The sequence below is a fragment of the Thermobia domestica genome, chromosome 10 (assembly GCF_964235325.1).
Source record: "Thermobia domestica chromosome 10, izTheDome1.hap1.1, whole genome shotgun sequence".
Lineage (NCBI taxonomy): Eukaryota > Metazoa > Arthropoda > Insecta > Zygentoma > Lepismatidae > Thermobia > Thermobia domestica.
Window position 1 is genome coordinate 64,010,181 of NC_137463.1, and position 21,522 is coordinate 64,031,702.

Consider the following 21,522-nt stretch of genomic DNA (forward strand, 5'->3'; position numbering starts at 1 on the left):
AAGATGTGTAAATACCTCTCGAAGCAGTCAAACACATTTTTCGCTGTCAATATAATCTTAGAAACTTGTCCGGGATGGTCTGAGCATCCAATGATAAGTTCCAGAACTATTCATGTTGGGCACGCGTACCTCAATATTGAAAACTAAAGTTTTTGTTGGATGCTGAGAACAACAGAGCTAACTCACAATGCTACGGAAATTATATTTTATTGGCAAGTCATGAGCAGAAGCTACAAGAAATTTGCAGAAGTGCGATCAAATATTACAGTTCCATCACGAATCTTTGTTACGCACCTTAGGATAATTGAACGGATTCTACCAGAAATGAAAAAAAAAAGCTACCGAAATACTGGCCATGCCTCTCAACGAGAAAATACTTAAGCGTAAGTGTAATTGCTTTTTAGCTTCTGTGGATTTTTACTGTTAAACTGTTTTTAACTGAGATGAGTATGAAAACTGTGAGTGATCACTTGAAAGTTGTAAAACATGGAAGAAAATCCCCTTTCTAATTCCCTGAAGAAGCTTCCTGGAATCAAACTACATTACTGGAACAGGTTCAAAACAAAAGAAAGCATATTGAGCTCTGCCACATATTCATATACGTATATATATTTGTTAAGTAATATTTTGTCACATATATAAGGAACAACATATATAGAATAGGCCTTGTAGAATATTCATATTTTGCTTTACGTATATTTAAACGTGAATATTTTAAATGAATACTCAAGAATAATCAAATGTGGGATATCCCAACACAACAATCCTGTGATAATAGTTATAAATACCACATATATTTGTAAGAGAAAACAAGAATACAAGAGTAACTAATATTCTGATACGTTTATATATAAAGCTGATATTTAAAACTAACAGGTGTCTTCGTGGTGAAATATCTACCGTACACATTTTCTATAACCGATTCGCAAGGTTCGATCTGTGGTCCCTTAATAGTAACTCAGATCTTTTAAATGTCAAACTATGTACTTTTCCTGCTCACAAATAACGTAGTAAAGTCAATGACTACCGAGTAACAACCGACAGTCTCAGGTAGCAGGTTGTTCGGAAGGAATTCAGCAATCTTAGAATTCCTTAATTGCATAGACTATGTGATCATGAATTATGCATTGATTTTTTTTACAGTAAGCATATCAATTTACGAGGGAAACTATTTATATTTTTAGCCTACCAAATAAAAGCATAAATTTGTAATTGAAAATTGATTTATTGTTTTTCGAAATATTTTTCTTTACGATCAATACACTGTTGCATATGTTCGAACAATTTGTCAAATTATTTTTTCAATCTTCTTGAAACACTTCCATAATATGATTTTTGAACGTATCAACGGCTTCTTCAGCCGACGAAAATCCTTGGCCAGCCAATTTGTTCTTGACATTAGGAAACAAGAAGAAGTCGTTGCGTGCCGAGTCAGGACTGTATGGTGAATGACCCACTAATTCGATTTTTTGAGTATTCAAATAAATGGTTGTTAGGCGTGATGTGATAGATCTGGCATTGTCTTGATGAAGAAAGTTCCAATGACGCTCTTTTGTTTCCGTATTTGACCGAATATCTCAGGCAAACATTTTTTCTGTATCATTCAGAGTTGACCTTTTTACGTTCCTTTAAGGTCACAGGTTCCTTGAGACATGACCAGTTTTCCCGAATAAACACGCAATAATTTGTCTCGATGTGCTTCGAGCGCGAGCAACTTTTAAAGGATTTGGTTCATCTTGAAACACCAATACAGTTGACTGCAGTTAACGTTTCGGCTCATATGCATACATGCTCATATGCACGCCACCTGTTGCGATCTTATATTCGTCTTTGGAAGAACCGCCATTGTATTTATTGAGCATTTATGAGCACCAATCGAAATGGGTTTTGAGTTTTTGTCAAATTGTGCTGGATCCAACGAAAACAATCCTTTCCCACAAATAAATGATAATGTAATGTTTTATATATGCTGTTATAACTAACGCCTGTTTTTGACTTAATCTTATAGTGTGTCAGACGACGATCTTGCACTATGCGGTTTTGCACATCACGATTTTCTTTAAAAAAAAAAACTAACTTATTTTGGACGTCGTTCGCGAATTTTGACACTGAGGGAATGGCAGCCAGGAGTAAAATCGTTATACCAGTGTTTCTCAGTGGCGAATGATGGAGTTTCATCGCCAAAAGTGGAAGTAAGTATCGATTCACTCTTGTCTTGATAATCTACGTCGAAAATCGTAATAAATCATCGCGTGAAAAGTTTCGTGAATTAATTTCATTTCTCTGTTGCCACGTAATCTTCAGATCAATGTACACAACACAAATAAATCAATTGACATACATTTGAAGTACGTATGGTCAACTATGTTAAATGTTTCTACGCAGACAAAAAGTAGTGCTCAACTCCAACCAGTGTTGCCAAGGCTCATAATATAAATAGTGGCAATCGTAATGTACAACTAGTGGCACAACAATCAGCCAGGAAGTTTATATAAAATTGCAAAGCCAACCTTCGTATTTCAGTAGACTAAAAAACAGAAACAAATACTACTCCAGTAGAAATATATGAAAAAGGTTTTGTGCCTACTTTACTCTTAGTACTTTATTACAATATACTACCTCATGCTTAAATATAATTACAACGTTTGTTCAATTTTTATCTAAATTAAAACATTGTTTTGTCTTGTTGATTGTTTAGTCGTCTTCTTATCTTTAAATATGTTTTTATGTTCTTATCAATCATTCACTTTTAGTGCATTTTTGCAAATGTATCATTCACTTTCACACATTATCCACTGGTTTATCTAAAACAACAACCAGTTACAACACTGCTCTACTTCTCAAATTTATAAATATATGAATATCTTGACCGCACAAGAGTAGCACTTCAGCAAGTATTGCCGAATTATCATTAGTCATTTTAAAGTCAACTCAAACTTTATGGAATCAATTGAACTATTATATTGTCATTTTCAAATTGCGTATGGATCTGAAATTGAAGAGTTACTTCTTAATTGTATTATATGTAAGATAACAATAATTTTGGGAGTAAAAGATAAAATTAATTGAGAATAAAAACACATAATTATTTTACCTGTAATCTTTTCTGCTTTTGTTCTTCCAGGGCTTTGCGGGCCTCAGCTATAGCATGTTCTATTTTCTGTAGACGAAAAAACTTTTTAATTAAATTCACCTTATATCACAGAGTATAAATGCATATATAATACCTACTGTTTTATGCTATAGTGAATATTTTTTTGAACTATCATATTGCAAAATTTACGCTCAGATCACATTTTATCTATTTTCAGTAATAATAATGATTAACTATCAATGTTATCATTTGTTCACCTTTAGTATTGGGTTTATTTTCGGCAGAGATACATCAATAACACCAATGATACATATATAGAAATGAATTAATGCTCATATCACGTACCAGTTAAACAACGCAAGTAAAATTATATCTAAATATCAATAAAAGCAATCCTTCGTATGCATTATCTATGTATCAATGCGTTAAACATAATTTAGCCTGGCGAAACTTTTAATGGCAGATGAATACGTGTAAAATATCTTCAATGACAATATTTAAATAGTGATTCAGATATATATCCAGAGAGTTTGTCGTAAGAAAAGATAATAACATTTGCCTGTAAACTGAAATGCGTTATCTGAGAGAAAAGTAAAACCGACTTTTGAAAAAAAATCAACGTTGTGATTTTAAATATATTTTTTCGTACACGTAAGGATTTTCTTCAAAGTGTCGTTAAAATAACTTATCGATTTATAATAAACATTCAGTATCAATTCTAATATGATATATATGGAAGGTTAATTACAATTAATATAATTAGAATAAACATATAAAACTTTCAAGGAAGATTGAAGTATCGTAAAACTCCATGATACAAATTATTTGTTATTGTTATTACAAAAGTGCTCTCTGTCGTCCTGAATCTGTAGTCATCACGTGATAAATCTTGTATTACCAATCAACATTAATCTAAAATCGTTTCTGCAACTGTTTTCCTGATGTATCATTGATAGCTAGAAGTAACATCTTTCTCTATGGCTTGTAAAGTATAACTAAGTTTTGTAGAATGTTGCCAAACTAAATAGAAAGGTAACAATGTAAATCAAATCTCAAAGTTATACCAAAGTCTGCAGCTTTCAAGCATGAATTTCACAACCTATTCGAATTCATTTTCATATTGCTCAAAAGTAGTTGACCACATGTTCAAACGTACTTTAGTAATATACCTCCATGACGTGTTCATATTACTGAACATAAGCATTTTCATGAATTCGTGAATTTCGTGATAATTAAAATTGATGCACTTAGCATTTTTACTGGGCGATGAGGTAAATATTAAACTCGATATTAGAAATGTTTACCTCTGTCCCATATCTATAACACTGTCATCACAAACTGACTAAACTGGGGACAATTCTAGACAGTGGCTCAGTGAACCGGAACATTTACCCAATTTGTTTATAATTCAACATAACTATTTACATTGTTACTACATGCTAGAGCATTGGTCAAGCTATATTTCAGGAAGAAAATGTAAAGTCAAAATTACATTATCGAATGTAGGAAATGGTCAAATTTAATAATATCAAAATTAACCTACTTTTCTTGTTAGAATCTATTTTCGGTGGGAGCTTCTCCCCCAAACTCTTCTTTTTAATGTTTATTGAACATTTCTAAAGGTTTTACATAACTGTTGTTGTTATATATTCATGTATGTTCTGTTTGACACGAATAAACCTTTATTATGAACACTATGGTTTGGAGATCTTTCTAGTGTATTTTTTAAAATAATTTGTTGTGATTGATTTGGGTTTACGGTCTGATTCACAGCGGTTGTATATGACGCATTGGCCTAAAGCTAAATCTACGATACGAAACAAATTAACTCATTATGGAATTAGAATGAATTTATTGAAAGGAGTATCTGGCATATCAATTCTGTTAAACACTGTACAAGCAAAAAGGCTGGTATGAGTATTTTATAAGGTATTGGCAAAATAATGGTCGTGAGTTAAAGAAAATCTCTTGAGAAATTAAAATAACAATGCTTCAGCGTTAAAGATTGTTACTTGCAGCATAAGATTATTTTTCATTTGAAGGTAAATCGTATAGACAAACTCCACAGTTTTACTGTTGATAGCATGGAAAATTTTCTTACGAATTTTCACAACATTAAACATAACAACCCATCTGGTATCAATAAATAACTTACTTATAAAGACTGAACTAACTATCTTAATATATATATATATCGCACAAATGAAAATGACGTTGTTTATTATACGAAAACTGATTCAACCAATTGAATGCTTTCTTAACGTAGTCAGTATCTACCTCTACCTGGGTTATTGTCATGTCATTTTTATTAAAATGTGTATACTAATGGATGAGAGAGGTTAAATGTATGCCACAAACAAGGTATCTCATGTTTATAATACTTAAGTTGGTATAAGCATCCCGTATCAAAAATGAATTTGCACGTATCCTAGCATTCCAAAAGTTCCGATATCAACCAGGGAAGACGAGTAGCTGCTATAAATTTTGCTCAATATTTAAGAATGATGATATTTCGGTTGTATATTTTGACATAATAGCAATAGAGATAATCCGTTTTAAATGATTTTTTTAACATAATATATTTCGTATTTGGCAGCAGTTGATTTTTGTCACGTTACATTAATCATCATAAGAGGAAGAGGTATTTAACACCTTCACTGCCATGAGTATCACCTTTCAATCGTGTTTCAGAATCGCTAATAAGTCGTGAGTATCACTGGTGATACTCAAACCAACATTAATCTATACACCCTTTTCTGTTTGCCATACAATCATAGCTTTACCTTTATCAAGACGGGTGCCTCAATAATCTATAATACGTACGACTTGGCTGCCATCTGTCGTAAATTGCTTCGAAATTGCGGATTTTGCTTGCCTTTGCTTTATGTTTATTACTCTCTGCTTCTGGACAAATGTTATCATTTCAGTACGTACAAATGCTGGGAACAAGTGGTGTAAACGGTGTATCTGTATCTCAAGATGGGCATAGCTGTACAAATAAACAAAGATTACCTTACGTATCTGAGATACTATATCAAAAGTACTAAGTGATATTTAGAGGAAAAATAGAAACTTATTCAATCGTACTTCAATAAATGTGAAAATTTCCTCTGTACGTGCTTTATTCATTCTCATTGACGATAGAGCTCGTGGAGCCTAAAGGAAATTTCAATTGAAACTTGCAAAAATTAATATATGTGTAAACATTTTCTTCCCTTGAAAATACATAATATAGACACGAACAAGCATATTGAGCATATGTAAATTATATAACCATGTGTACTCATTGGAAATCTATGAAAAATACAGGAAATAACTATTACATTACAAAGGTACATAAATTTATCGTAAGCTATCACCGGTGATGTTCATGGCTCAAAACAAGAAATGTTGACACAGGTGATATGAATATCTCGAGAGATGTGAGATAAAGAAACAAAAAAGGAACACATTTAGAATAAAGAAACAAAGAAGAAGGAAATAAAGAACAAAGTAACATAAAAGGAAGAAGAAATATGCAGACAATTTTGAGGTAAAGTCTAACTCATTACCTAATTAACTAGCACAAAAATCAGAATTTTTAAAAGCAGTCAAAGTCGTTGGCACAGAGGAAACGCACAACATAAAGCATTCTGACAGTGAAAGTGTTAAAAGGTACGGCGGAAACAGAATATATTTCGAACGGCTTATGTTAGGGAAGTGAAACAAGGCACACAAACATCTCTTTTACAAAATATGGCAGCATATCCATCATCGCCTTCAAAAATTCTTTTAAAGCAACAGCTGGTAAGATGAAAGAACTTGGTCAATATATAATAGCAACATCCTGGTTATGTGTGTATAACTTTGACTTATAGGGGTTCGAATACCTTGAAGAAACTATGGAATGCGATTTATAAAATTCAAATCATGTTTAAGCAGTTCCTGCCGTAAAATGGTTTTCTTTATGTGAAACCTTTGTAGTATGGGGAGAGTTTTATTCCCTTTAACTCCGTTATTTTTGATAGGACCTTGCATTATCAGACAAGTATTTTCGAAGATTTGAGGAGGAGGGATTATAGCAAAATTCATTAAAATCAAATATGTTTTATGAATTTTGGTGAAAAATAGATGGACGGACAGAGACACAAATGCTGGTTCAGTCAATTTGTGGACACTTGCAACTTTCGTTTCAATAGCGTTGTACATTTACTTTCGGACGTAAAGTTATTTCGATAATACGTGTAACGATATATCTAGAACATTATTATTATTAATCTAGAACCATATTTGTAACCTTATATCAGAATATCCTTAGAAGAAAATAAGGAAAATCTAGCTAAATGAAACTTAATGTAAATCACTAAATATCACGTTCGGTCACCGGTTGCTAGTGCGATATTTCACTTCTGTGCTGCGCCGTTTTAAGCATTCAAGTACCGCTGTTCGTTTGTGTATTATCGTTTGTACAGTTTCTTAACATTACTAGAATCCACGTGCTAACCTTCAAGGAACTACATGGTGACGGGTATAGCACTGAGATTCAAACTCAGTTTTACACTGAACCAGCAAACGTGATAAAATGAAAATCATGCAAACTCTGTCTCATTTTGTGGTGTTCTATGTTCAATTTTCCTTCACATTGCGAGTTGAATACGAATGGAGATAAGGCCAACATCAGTTGTTAACGTGGATATATCGAACATACATCCTGGTTCAGGAGGTTCAGATACACCTTGAACTTCTGTATGGACAGGCTAACCATGACTCCTCCACGGAGAGTCATAAGGGCATGCATGTTTTACGAGTTAAACTCGGGGTCAAAGGCCGCAGCAAGGCGGTCCAAATGCCAGGACTTTCGTGAGAGTGTCGGGACTATGCGGACAGTGTAGCGGTGGTTTAGAAAGTTTAAGTAAGGTGAGAAACATTTGAACACGCACCACGTGCCGGAAGACCAACACATGAACAAAATGGGGAGCTTCAGGCAGCAATTGATACGAACAGTAACCAGAAATATGAGAATCTGCGGCTATAATTCAGTGTGAGTGTAGAATAATTCGATAGCGTCTCCATCATCTTGGGAAGCACTACAACTTGTGTCGATGTAACACACATGATTTGACTTCGGGCCAGAAGGCGTCGCAAGAAGACACGTGTGTTTCTTTGCTGTCTCGTCTAAGGTAGGAGTTCTTTCTGGATACGGTGTTGTGAAGTGATGAGAAATCGATCTTGTACGAAGCTCTACTTCACCGTCATCATTAGTTAGCATCCAATGAACGGGTTCCAAAACAGGCGAAACCAGCACTGCACTAGAAGAAAGTCTTCCCTATATTTTCTGGACTGCTTGGAAAACTCTGGAGTAAGCACTTCTGAACCGCAAGGGCTCCTCCTGTTACAGGACAACACTAAGCCCAAGTGGCTAGGATGATCCCGGACACTATCCTATATTTTGGATGGGAAACACCACCATACTCCCAGGGTATCCACCATACTCCCAGGGCAATGCACCTTCCGATTATCACCTGTTCCATTTCTTGCACAATCACCTTTGAGGCTGTCAGTTCAAATGTTTAGCACATGTTCAAATTGCACTTAATACTTAATGCTTCACGTTCCCCAAGTTTTATCGCGATGGAATCCATGATCTTCAAGAACTTTCGCAGAGGGTCGTCGATGCTGATAAGAATGACTTTTGAACTTCCAGGTATGTCTTAGGTGACCTATTGATGTTCAAAGTGGTGGTGGAAAACAGAGCTTTCTTGGTTAGATTTATAGTTACTTCTTCAGCAAATAAAATAAAGAGAATACGTGGTGTAGATTCGAACACGGTCCAGTTGATTGGCAAGTAGAAACGTTTTTTCTACGTTTCGTACTCACCACCTATATACTTTAAACATTCAAGTGATTTCTATGTTTCTATTGTGTTGAGCATATATAACATAATTACTGCTTTCGTTGATTCTTACAATATGTGCATTATGTATTGTCTAAAGTGCATTTTGAAATGTTTGATATTTTCTTTGTTTTACCAGGATCCATAGTTGTAAGTTTCTAATGGAGTCAATTACATTATTAAGGAGGCTGATTTTCTCGTATCCTTCGTCGCTTCAAATAACAAAATATACCATTCCGTGAGGAATATCTCTTTCCTTTTGTGCCAGATAGTACATAGTTTTTATTTAATTCTGTATATAATAGCATCAAAACTATTTATATTGTTGGTATAATGTTCAGTATAATCTGAAAATAATTTGTATTGAAGATCGAGAGTGAACTATTTAAAACACACTCTCTTCCTGTTACAAAGATTTACGTCCAATAGAAAAGTAGATATCTTTCTTCCTTACTGAAATTTAATGTAGTTGGACATTAAATTTCATCAACCACATTGCAATGATTTCAATTTACTAAGCAAATTTTTTCACTTATCTTATCTAACCAGAAAGCTATAAAAGGAGACTGTGAATGTTGCATGGTATTCTTTGTCATGTAGAGCATTATAATGAAACCTTAAGTAACAAACTGCAAATATACATACATATTTCTCTTTCGCTCTCTCTGAGTAAGAAAGTTAGATAGGTCGATACATGCTTATAAATTAACATTAGTGTAATTATATGACCGAATAAAATGCTTTAATAAAGATAGACACATTAAATGATTGTTAATCTTACTTACAGGTATAGCGGCATAATATTTTTCCTTAAGTTTAGCAAATAGCTCTTTTACAGCTTTCAAGGCGTCCTGAAACGAAATACACATATTTTTAAATGATGCAGTAGTGTAAATATTTTACATGTGTGGGCATTACGATGACATCTAACTGTTGTTGTATTAATGACTGTGTGTAATGTAAATGGGAATTGCAAAATATAATGGATAAGGAACAAAAAGTCTTTTATTCTGTGTTGCTTGTTTCTTACTTTCAATGAAGGCACTATTTTTCATAATTTACTTCTACTGAGATATCAGAAATCTTTAAAGGGATAAAACACTTTTCTAGTCTCCCATTAAATTTTCGTGTTTGTTGCATGTTTACGAGATACTAATAAATACATTGTGTTTGAAAAGTTCCTTGACAGGGCAACTCTGTTATTAACCAAGTTACAACAAAATGTGAGAGGAGAAACCATCTCCTAATAATAGGTTTTCAATGTAAAGTGAAGGAATTTTTAGTTCAGGCGAGCCGTTTGGGCTGTTCACTCTTTATGCGCTCAATGTTAAATAAGAATACGCCGTTGCCATTTACGTGGATCCACAAAATAAGTGAATGAAGTTACTGTTTTGAAATGGAGGCTGACCAACGACATGTTAGCATAAAAGACAGTAACTTCATTCACTTATGTTGTGGGACCAGGTAAATGGTAACGTTGCATTTTCATTTAACATTGGGCGCATAAAAAGTGTACAACCCAAACGGCTCGTCCAATTAAAAAAAATATCCTTAAGATTGAAACATCATATTTGCAGCGGTTTCTTCGTTTGCATTTTGATGTAACTCTGATAATAACGCTATGTCCGGGGACTTTGGAGACACACTACTTTCTGCATGTTTTTTGAATTGAAAAGGATGCTGGTGAGCCTACAGGCGAATATAAAGACAATGCCAGTTGAAAAGGAGTGAAAATATCCTAATCAATGTTTCTTTCTGTTTTCTCTTGGGATAATTTACACTTTGATATTTTGCATTTTTATAGTTGACATCTTACATTTTAATAATTTCTAAGACATCATATAGACGGATAGTGGTAAATTATTTCTTCGATATTTCCAAAATGTTCACTAATATATCTAATAAGCTTCATTTTAGGCAATTAGCCACGGTTTTGTATTAGATAATGGATATACAGTGATCTGTATAAGTGGGGGGATACTTATATTACGTCTTAAATCAGTTCGATAGAAAGGAGTTTTACGCTTAAACGCACAATAAAGCTGTGACGGATTTGCTATATTACAGATTTTAAACACCCACATTAATGAGCTATTTTCTATATTATTTACTCACCTCCTTGTTTACGTTGTTGTTAGGATTTGCAGCAGGCTGAAATGTACACATTTAATTATTTTAATTTCTTGGTAATGTGGATTAGTTATCATATTCACATGAAAATATCTTTATTTACCTATACATACTATTCTTTCCTTATTGAAGATCGAGAGTGGATAAAACAATAAATTAAAGTTTGAAGATATGACTACGCCAGCTGTCGAACATAGCCTCCGACATAAAGTGTTATGAGCTGTAAAGATCGCACTCCTACCTGCGTTATGGTAAAGGAAACTATTTTTCCCACACGAGCTGTATTTCAACTTTGCCTGTGTCTGAACTATAGCACATATTTTAATAACAAATAAACTAAATATCGTTAACAGTAGGTTCAAAATAACATTTTTGCTTTGTATTCTATACCTATGTTATTTTGAAGTAATATAGAATGACCAATCTCAGAAATAAAGACTTATTTCATGGTAACTCTACTAGTGTTGAGTCATATATTTATCCACTTGAATCCTAACCTGGACATACTCGTTATATTTTTGACAGAATATTTTAGTTTTGGATTATATATATTGGATCCAGGCATATAAATAAAATTTTCTTAGAGGGGAGAGATAATGTTTCATATATGTTGATTTTCGAACAACCAATAAGTGTATCTTTAAAAAATGCAATTTAAATTACCACCAGTACTCATATGATTTTATGTCGTATTTAGTCGTTGGAAATACCATAGGCATATCAAGGACAGGAGGCTTCATTTCTGAGATATATAACGGGTCAGAGGGCGGGTCACTCGAAAAAAGATTTTGCACATCGTCAAAATGCGCTGAAATAATGAACATGGTGAAATCTGAGATATGAGTGACATATTGGTCATTTCAGTTTCAATATATATGGAAGTAGTAATATGTTATTTCAGAAGCAGAATTACCTACATTCTCTGGCTGGAAAATAGAATCAGCGACAAACTGACCAAAACTGTTGTCAAAAACCAACGATTGGTTACTCTTTATTCTATATCCATGTAAACAGGAAAAATAATAATTATTACGATAATAACAACATTAAATGATACTATTATCAATTCAGCTGTATGAAACCAGAGGACACTAACTACACTTGCAGTTATTTCTAAGGAAAACCAAGAAATCTTTTGGGTTTCACGAATATTTTACCTAACATTATGCAGCAACGAACTATATGTAAAAACTGAAGCAACATAAATTAAAGTATATTCTCCAATGGCAGCAGTTCATACCAAGATGACAATGTTTCTATAATTACGCGTTTCACACATCACTGAATAAAAATAGTCTGGCCCTGGTTTAGGAAACTTATATGTAAATATTGTAGCTACCATATGTAGGATTCAGTGTTTCTTTATACGTAGTATATGTCATTTAAAATTTATAAAATCTCTTGGAATCTCACAACTTCAAACGTAAACAGTTGTTGAAAAGATGTTATAAGTGAAAACTTGTAAAAGAAGCATTCATGTTAGGATTTTTCCAAGCTAAAAGTTACAGCATTCTGCATAGTCGTAAAAGGCAGTAATTTACTTATAATTTTTTATTGTTCTGACTTAGCAGAGAAATATCTGTGTAACATATTTCACCAGTTTGAATAGAAGATTAATGCTCATCGCTGTGCGAAGTTTAATCCAGATCAAATCAGGCAAACTCAAATTTCTGCTTCAATGGGACCATAAACATTAGACTCAGAAACCACGTTTACACAAATCTACCCTCCTATCTATATCATGACCTCCTACTATCAAATATAAAAAATAAAATTCGTTGTACGTTGTATCTATGCAGACAATATATATCCATAAAGGTCTACTAAGAGAGATAATAGAAAATGGTGTTTGTCTTAGGTGTTCATAAAAATCATTGCATGATGACGCTCCAGAGAAAATCCAAAAAACATAATTGCATAAAAAATAATGAAATACCACGTGACGAGCACAGAACATTCTTTAAAAAGTGTTCGTATTGTTTACATCTTTGATAAGGATAAGGAATATGGTTAAAAGTGGAACATTATGACGGGTCATCCACAACTGACGGTATATAACACTTTCCTATTGTTGAATAGTACGTTCGTTTGCCGTGAAGTACTATTAAATTCGTCTTCGCTTTTTACTACGTACCTTCAAAACTTTCCTTTGTATTATTATGTTTTTATTTGCTTTAATTCAAGTCAGATGGTCCAAAATATTCAGAAGTATGTATATATATTTATATTGCTTCCTACTATTAACGAAAGGTATTCGGTTTTTAATGTCATTCAAAACCATTCCTGTAATTTTCTTATAATTTAATATTTCGATATAAATTAGAAATTATTATCATATTTAAAGTATGTCCCTTCACTGAACACACTAACGTTCTACAGAACTATTTAAAAATATTTTTCACCCTTTGATTTATAGATTTGTCAATTCACGAGGAAAGATTTAGTTGTAAAATTACCACAAATCTAGTGATACCGAAAACGATAAAGAAAGACAAGAAAGGAACAATAAATTCACTGAAGTAATTACGATTGTCATTAAAATAAACACAAAGAATTATTAACATTTTTCAATGTAGAGTTCAATATTAATCGCATTTCTTGTGATACACTCGATTAGACTCGAACATAATTGCCAAGGTATTACAATTATGGATCATTGCTTAAAGATTTATGAGAAGGTCACAACTTCTAACGTCTTATTCATTTATACTTTTGTTGTATCAGTTTATATAGGCTATTTCATACAAAGAATATGGAAGTTCGGCTTGTGAAAGAATATAAGTAAACAGCGGGAAATGAAACGTTGTTATATATAGACTATTTAAAACATCTCTAATGCCTAGGAAATTTATCTTACATTACCTCGTCCTGAATTCTGTAGATCTTCAAAGAAACGGAAATAAAAAAACTGTGTAATTGATGTTATAATTTAAATTAAATTAAAACGTATAACTATATATTTCTGTGAGGAAAGGTTGTATTTCTTAAGTTAAAACAAAAACAGAAATGCTGTATGCATTTAGCCCACTATTTCGATGAAACATTGTTTGGATGCATCACAGAGTTTTGAATATGTTCATTTCTAATATGTAAAATGTCTATAAAATCACACAATGTACGTACTTACACTTTATTGAAACTTTTGATACTTACCGTCAAAGAACGAAGGCCGAAGTTTGAGACCCCATAAAATATATCATTGGCGATATTATGTATTTCACCCAAAGGATTTGATATGAAATTTCCAATAGCTCCAGCGGGATTCTGAAGGAAATCAAGTGCGCCCTGTAATATAATACATACTAATATTAAACACAATAGTTGAATACTGGTGGCCTTTAAAAGCTGAAAGGAGGTTAATGGCCTACGAATATGAGATTCAGTATGAAGGACGCTCATTAAAGACAGCATTGTATTAATTTTCTACTAAATACAGATGTTCACTCTGTAAAAAAAATGATTAGTACGAATAAGAAGGATTACTCTAGTGTTTTCAAAGTAACGTTATGGGAATCACTTCACGTAATGTGACTTCATTTTCAACAATTAGAAAGTTTAAAAAACTAATAATAATACAAGTGTAAAATGTATAGATATGTAATGCGCCGCTATTATCTAGCTGTCCCGAAGCGCATTACATAAAATTCATTTGGTGATGGGGTGTCTGGTCCACGTCTTGTGATATTAAGATTAAAATTTAAAGAAAAAATTTTTAGAATCGAAGTTAAAAGTTAGTAAGCAGTTCAATTTTATAAATAGTTTACACAGTATGGGTTTGTGTTTTGTAACTACCAATTCAGCTTAAAAATATGAAGCTGTAATAAGGAAAAACCTCGGATCGTTCGTCAAAAACTAAACCACCTGTAAAATCATGTAGGTTGCATTTATATTTAATGCCTAGAAATATCAAATTAGTTCAAGCTGTTGCAAATATATTGTTATTTTTTCACAGATGATGTGCAGCTTTATAAAAAAACAGAACGAAAGATAATTAATAATTTTGATTATGCTTATAAATATAGTGAGAATATTAATTCTAATTTTGAATACAGCCGCTATAAATTTGAAAAGGAGATGAAAATGAATTTAATGATATGATGAACTACTGTATAAGAATTATATATGTTTACAAGGAAGATGATAATAGGATAATATGTAATGAATTTGTTATAAGTATAATATGTAATTTGGAAAAAGGCTGTTGAAAAGCTTAGAATTGACTCCTATTAAAATATAATCTAATATTCGTATGTTCTTTAGTGCTGCATAGCCTAGTTGACAGGCATGTTGGATACCAAAGGCAAGGAAGACAAGTTCACAAACAGGAAAAATGAGAAGGAAAAAGTCAAGAACGAATTGGAAACATGAAAGATTTAAAAGGAAAAAAGAACTAGAAATCAAAAGAGGACAAAGAAAAAGAAGAAACCGGAAAGGCACTAATAGATCCTGGCATTTAGTAAGATTACAATTATTTGTATTTGACACAGGTTGAATCTTTCAAGCTTAACCCTAAGTCTTCCAAAGATGTTACGCTTGACATGTGTGTCAATTATTACATAATGATGCTGTAATATGTATTGATGTTATTTAGTGTTTTGTTTATTCTGAAACTATTTACAATGTCAATAATGTTTGCTTTACGTTAAGTGATTGTTGTTAACTGTGATTACATTATGTTACAAGGAAACTGATTATTGTTAGGAAATCCTTGAATTAGTTGGTCCATATATAGTTGGCAAATTCTATAGAAATGATACTTGAAGAAAAGCATGGACACTGGATCTTGTAAAAAAAAAATATCTGGTGAATTTTTTTTCAGACAAAGGGGACTCTGTAATGCGCCGCTATTATCTAGCTGTCCCGAAACGCATTACATAAAATTCATTTGGTGATGGGGTGTCTGGTCCGCATCTTGTGATATTAAGATTAAAATTTTTCGAATCGAATTTAAAAGTTATTTAGAAATTCAATTTTATAAATAGTTTACACAGTATGGGTTTGTGTTTTGTAACTACCAATTCAGCTTAAAAATATGAAGCTGTAATAAGGACAAACCTCGGATCGTTCGTCAAAAGCTAAACCATCTGTAAAATTATGTATGTATTTATATTGAATGCCTAGAAATACCAAATTAGTTCACGCTGTTGCAAATATATTGTTATTTGTTCACATATGATGTGCAGCTTTATAGAAAACAGAATGAATGATAATTAAAAAAATTGATTATGTTTATATATATAGTGAGAATATTAATTCTAATTTTGAATACAGCCGCTATAAACTTGAAAAGGAGATGACAATGAGTGTAATGATATGATGAACTACTGTATAAGAATTATATATGTTTACAAGGAAGATGATAATATGATAATATATAATGAATATGTTATAAGTATAATATGTAATTTGGAAAATGGGCTGTTGAAAAGTTTAGAATTGCCTCCTATTAAATATAATCTAATATTCGTATGTTCTTCAATGCTGCGTACCTAGTTGACATTTAAACGATCTTTCCTGCACAGCTTGAGTTTTAATATAAGGAACTTTTACGCATGGCTAATGGAAAGAGATCTTACATTCATCATTGTGGGAGTTCCTTCATTTGCGCACCGAACCTCCAAATTTTATATAATGGAACATGTACCTGTCTGTGTGACAAGGTGCATTTCAGGTAGAAGGAAAGAAAACAAGAGAAGCAATGGATTGGAATTAGAGTTGAATATTGAATATATAGGTTAGTCCTTTAGTGTAGTATAGAATATTGTAGAATAGTTCTCCAAATCTTCAACATTTTTTAGTTCGTTTTGTTTTCGCATCTCATATATACTTTTCATTGGACAATCCTATCGATTTGACGGGAGAGTTTTGTTATGCCGCATGGTATATTACTTGCTCAGTATAAATTTTTCATGACGTTTTCTATACGACAGTCTAATGGTTTTTCAGCAGGAAATAAAGTATTCTACTAGCTCCCGCCAAAGATATCAAATAACAAGATTTCACAGATTATTGGACTCATCAAAACATTTCAAGCAAAGAAAGTATTACATTAATGCCAAGCATATCGGACGCGTGTCAAAAAATAATGCACTTAGTAGTACTGGCAAATTTAAATTTATGTACAACTCTATGGTGCTGCCTTCAGGGAAATGGTAGTTATCTCTAATATATCTCGTCATTCTGGCCTGGCATACATCTATTTTCTGCTCGGATATATTAGGCTACATTATCACGACATACTTGATAACGTTGAAACATCCTTCTAATCGCTCATTTTCTGTGTTATTCAAAAAATCTCTTTCTTTTATTTTTAGTCTGTAATTCATTATATCTCTCATTTACAATATACTGTTTCATAAAGGTAAACAAGAAAGTTCTGTACCTTTTTGTGAGGTTTTTGTTCAATTGGCCTAACACTGAGAGATGAATGTGAATGAAGATAAGGCGAAGGTCAGTCGTTGGTGTGGATATATTTAAAATACTACCTGGTTATAACAGTTAAGGTACATCGTGAATTTGCGTAACGACAGAGTGAACGTGGAACCTTCACAGAGAGTCACAAGGGGTGTATGGTATACGAGTTCAAACTTGGCTGAAACGCCGCTGACGCAGGGCGGAAGATATGCCAAGCCTTTGGTGATGGTGTCGTGACTACGTGCACAGAGCAGCAATGTTTTAGTAAGTTCAAGGACGGTGATGAAACACTCGAAGAAGCACCATGTGCCGGAAGCCAAGCACCTGTACAAAATGAAGATCTTCAGACAGAAATTTAGGCGAACCTCGGCCCGACAAGTGAGGAACTGGGAGTATAATTCAGTGTGAGTAGAAACACTATTCGGCAGCATCTCCATCAACGTGGGAAGCACTACAAGTTGAGTCGATGAGTCCCACATGATTTGTTTCCGAGTCAGAAGGACGAGCAGACAGGTGTGTGTCTGTGCTGCCCCGTCCGAGGAAAGAACCATTTCTGGGCAGGTTGTTGACATCTGATAGGAAGTGAGTTCTGTGACAAGCTCCACGGCGCCGTCATCATTGGTTAGTATCAAATGAACCGATTCCAAAACAGCTGAAACCAGCAGAAGATCTTCCTGTGTTTTTGGTGAACTCACCGCATCAAGCATCAAAAACTGCTAGCTGCCGGTCAGAGCATCACTGCAACTGTGTACTGTCAGCAGTTGAACGGTGTTCAAGAAAAATTCAAAACTCTGGAGCTAGCACTTCTGCATCGCAAAGATGTCCTCCTGTTACAGGACAAAACTAAACCATTAGTTCAGAAACTCTATTGCACATGCTATACTCCCCGAACATTCCATCGTCCGTTTATCACTGATACATTCCAAGGACAATCATCTCAGGGGCCGCCAGTTCAAATCGGTAGTAGAGTTGCAAAATGCATTTGATACCTGCACGACCCATCAAGTTCTTCTGCGATGGGATCCGTGGCCTTCCAGAATGTTGGCAGGTCATTCATGCTGATGGGAATATTCTTCATCTTGGAGGTAAGTTTCAGGTGACATATTGATGTTCTAAGGTAGTGGCTGACTAAGCTACAGAACGTTCTTAATTCCTTTATAGAAAACATGTCTTGGGAAGGCAATGCATCCCCATATACTTTTACTCATTTGAGGTCCTTTGTCCAAATCCATAAGTTAACAACATAAATGTATTAGAGTTTTAAATATTTTATCGTGATATCTAAATAAGATGTGTAATTAAAATAAAAGATAAATAAATAAATAAATAACTCTTATCTTATATCTAATTTAGAAATCGCTGTAAAAATTTAAAATACAAATACGTTCAATATTTATGCTTTTTTTAAATTACCTTCTGAAGTAATTTCAAAATAGTTGATTTTAAAATAATGAAAATTCATTCTATGTTCTAAAACTTGTAATGATAATAATATCATTGCTTCTTAGTAGTATGAGCAATACATTTTATTTTTCAAAGGACAATATAACTTTTATTCATTGACTCAAAGATTAAAATTACTTTAATAATTGTGTCAATATACAAATTATTACAACTAATTTATAATCTTCCATTCGAAATTGAGTATAGGGATACCAAATATCATTGGCCAATACACTTGCAAGAAATCATTTCACAGCAACAATCTTCTTTTCTCTGAGGATATTTGATGACAATGAGAAAATGTACTAAAGAAACGAGCATCAAAATGGGACAATTAATAAATGCTACTGTTGAGCTTATAACAACAAATTTAGTTAGTCGTTTGGATGTAACTGTTACACTGCCCGGTTAGCATTCTTTCAACCTAAATATATAAAATATTATTTTTTTTTTCAAATTTAGGCAAGTGAGCTTTCTACTATACATTTTTAAAAAATATATTCTTACCTTGTAGAACAATTGAATATTAGAAATAATTTGGAATTCAAATTTTAAATGTAAAACTGTGACTGATATGTCCTTGGAGTACTATGACTAGTACCAGGGGAGGAACACGAGTATAGTTATGCTCTGTAAGACTATTATCAATTCAATTTTTCACTCCCAGAACTGTTTTACGTATATTGTCCATTCGAGGATAGTTTGAATGTAGTTATCTTTTACAATCTGCTACATCAGTAGCATTGGAACTATTTACAGCCCATTGTTCAGTTCATTAACTTTTCAGTCCGGAATTCTGATCTGAGAAATGTTTTTGTTGTGTTGTGTATGTTGTATTGACTTTCTAATATATCGTTCTGTGGGTGTGTTTGTTTCACTTCCGATTCAAAGACAAAAACAAACTGTGAATAGCGAAAATTATATCGGATATGGTTTTATTTTCATTGAAAAATATGGTACTGAATTACACAGTACGTTGTGTGCCATGATATTCTTAGCAATGATACTTCCTGACTCTTCCAATTGGAACGATACTTGAAAACTAAACATCCAGCACTCAAAGCAAAATATTAAAATCTCTTTATTTTGATATGAAACTCGCCAAAGCGTATGAACTTGAACTTTTCTGAAACCTTGCATGGGCAAACTAGAAGGTAGTGGAAGCATCTTATGAATTTTCTCTTCTAATAGCCAAGAATGAAAATTTACAATTTTAGTTAGTCACTAGTCAAATCATGGATACACAAACAAGGGAACAAGAATTGTACTTGACGTAGAAAGCCATAAAAAAATCTTGACAAAATATTGTTTCAATCAATATTGTGACACAAAGAATTAATGTAATGTTTTTGAACTTAAAGATCAGGTAGATAAAAAGGCAAAATATCAATTTTGTGCCCTGCACTGCAATAACCCCACGAATATATCTGTGTCGTTATTAAACTATGTACTATATGTTCGTAAATAACAGGAGAGTAATGGAAGATATATTGTTTCCGATAAGCTCGGAAACATCATCAAATGGTTCTACATGAAATTCCAGAGGAATCAAGTGAATGACGTGCAGTTCAGGTACAGTTCAGGTATTTAGAATATATATTTTTTAAGAATAATTTGCCTAAGAGTAACAAAAGAAGTCTTAGCAATTCTTGTGAAAGTCAGCATTCTGGACGTTGATCGAAATAAAATCAAAGATTCGAAACGGTTTGGAACTGAAAAAGATCTCAGGTGCGTTTTCTTAGACGTATCACCAAATATGAAGAAAATTGTGAAAGAAAAGGAATGCCAACCATAATTCTAAGTTTTACCTTTACTCTTAAACATTAACTTCTGGACTCCATCTTATACAATTAAGCAGCACTTTATACGCATTTTTGATAATTTAATAAAAATAATTACAATATTATATAGTTTTCAATAAAAAGGAAATCTTAAACAGCAATTCGAAGGACAATATGTCAAATACGAAGTAACATCAAGTATCCTAAAGCTAAGGTATAATTGCCTATTACAAGTTGTGTTTCCATTCATAATTATACAGGTTATTTCCGTCATAGCTTGGACCCTCTTGCTTGATCCTCACGGACCTCTATATTGAATTCCACTTACGTAGAGAAAAGGGATGTATTTAATCAATATTTGTAAATTCCTGACAGAAAAAGAAAATCAGAGTTTTCCGTTTGGTAGTTGAATAATTTTCATCCAAATATAAAATGTTTTTATCAATAAAAACATTTAAATTATAAATGAAAATTTCTTAGGAAAAAATTAATTATATGGTAATACATATATATTCATTATCTTTACAATATAAGATTTATATGCCTTTGCCCCAATTAATATTATTTATAATTACTTATAATTTTGATCAAATGTTAGTATTAGTTTGTTCCGGGAAAATCAACAAAATTTAAACTTTAATTTTAAATTATTTTTTCCTGTATGCATTCTTGCGATGTACAAAACAAGCATTCCTTTTATTTAGATGTGTCATTTAACAAACAAATTATATCCCTCCTCTACTAATTGCAAGAAAATATTGATACATGTTTATGCTTTTTGAAGTAGG

At 32.8% G+C, this 21,522-nt stretch overlaps 1 protein-coding gene across 2 annotated transcripts in view; it reads right to left on the reverse strand.

The window, feature by feature from the left end:
• Positions 1 to 21,522, reverse strand: part of LOC145662000 (uncharacterized) — a 152,740-nt gene that overhangs the window by 13,609 nt on the left and 117,609 nt on the right. For both annotated transcript variants that reach the window (XM_081727337.1, XM_081727336.1), the window contains 4 exons: positions 14,250 to 14,381; positions 11,082 to 11,117; positions 9,752 to 9,817; positions 3,095 to 3,160 (listed from right to left, as the gene is read on the reverse strand). In XM_081727337.1, coding sequence (XP_081583463.1) covers positions 3,095 to 3,160; positions 9,752 to 9,817; positions 11,082 to 11,117; positions 14,250 to 14,381 — 300 coding nt within the window. The remainder of the gene's footprint in view (positions 1 to 3,094; positions 3,161 to 9,751; positions 9,818 to 11,081; positions 11,118 to 14,249; positions 14,382 to 21,522) is intronic.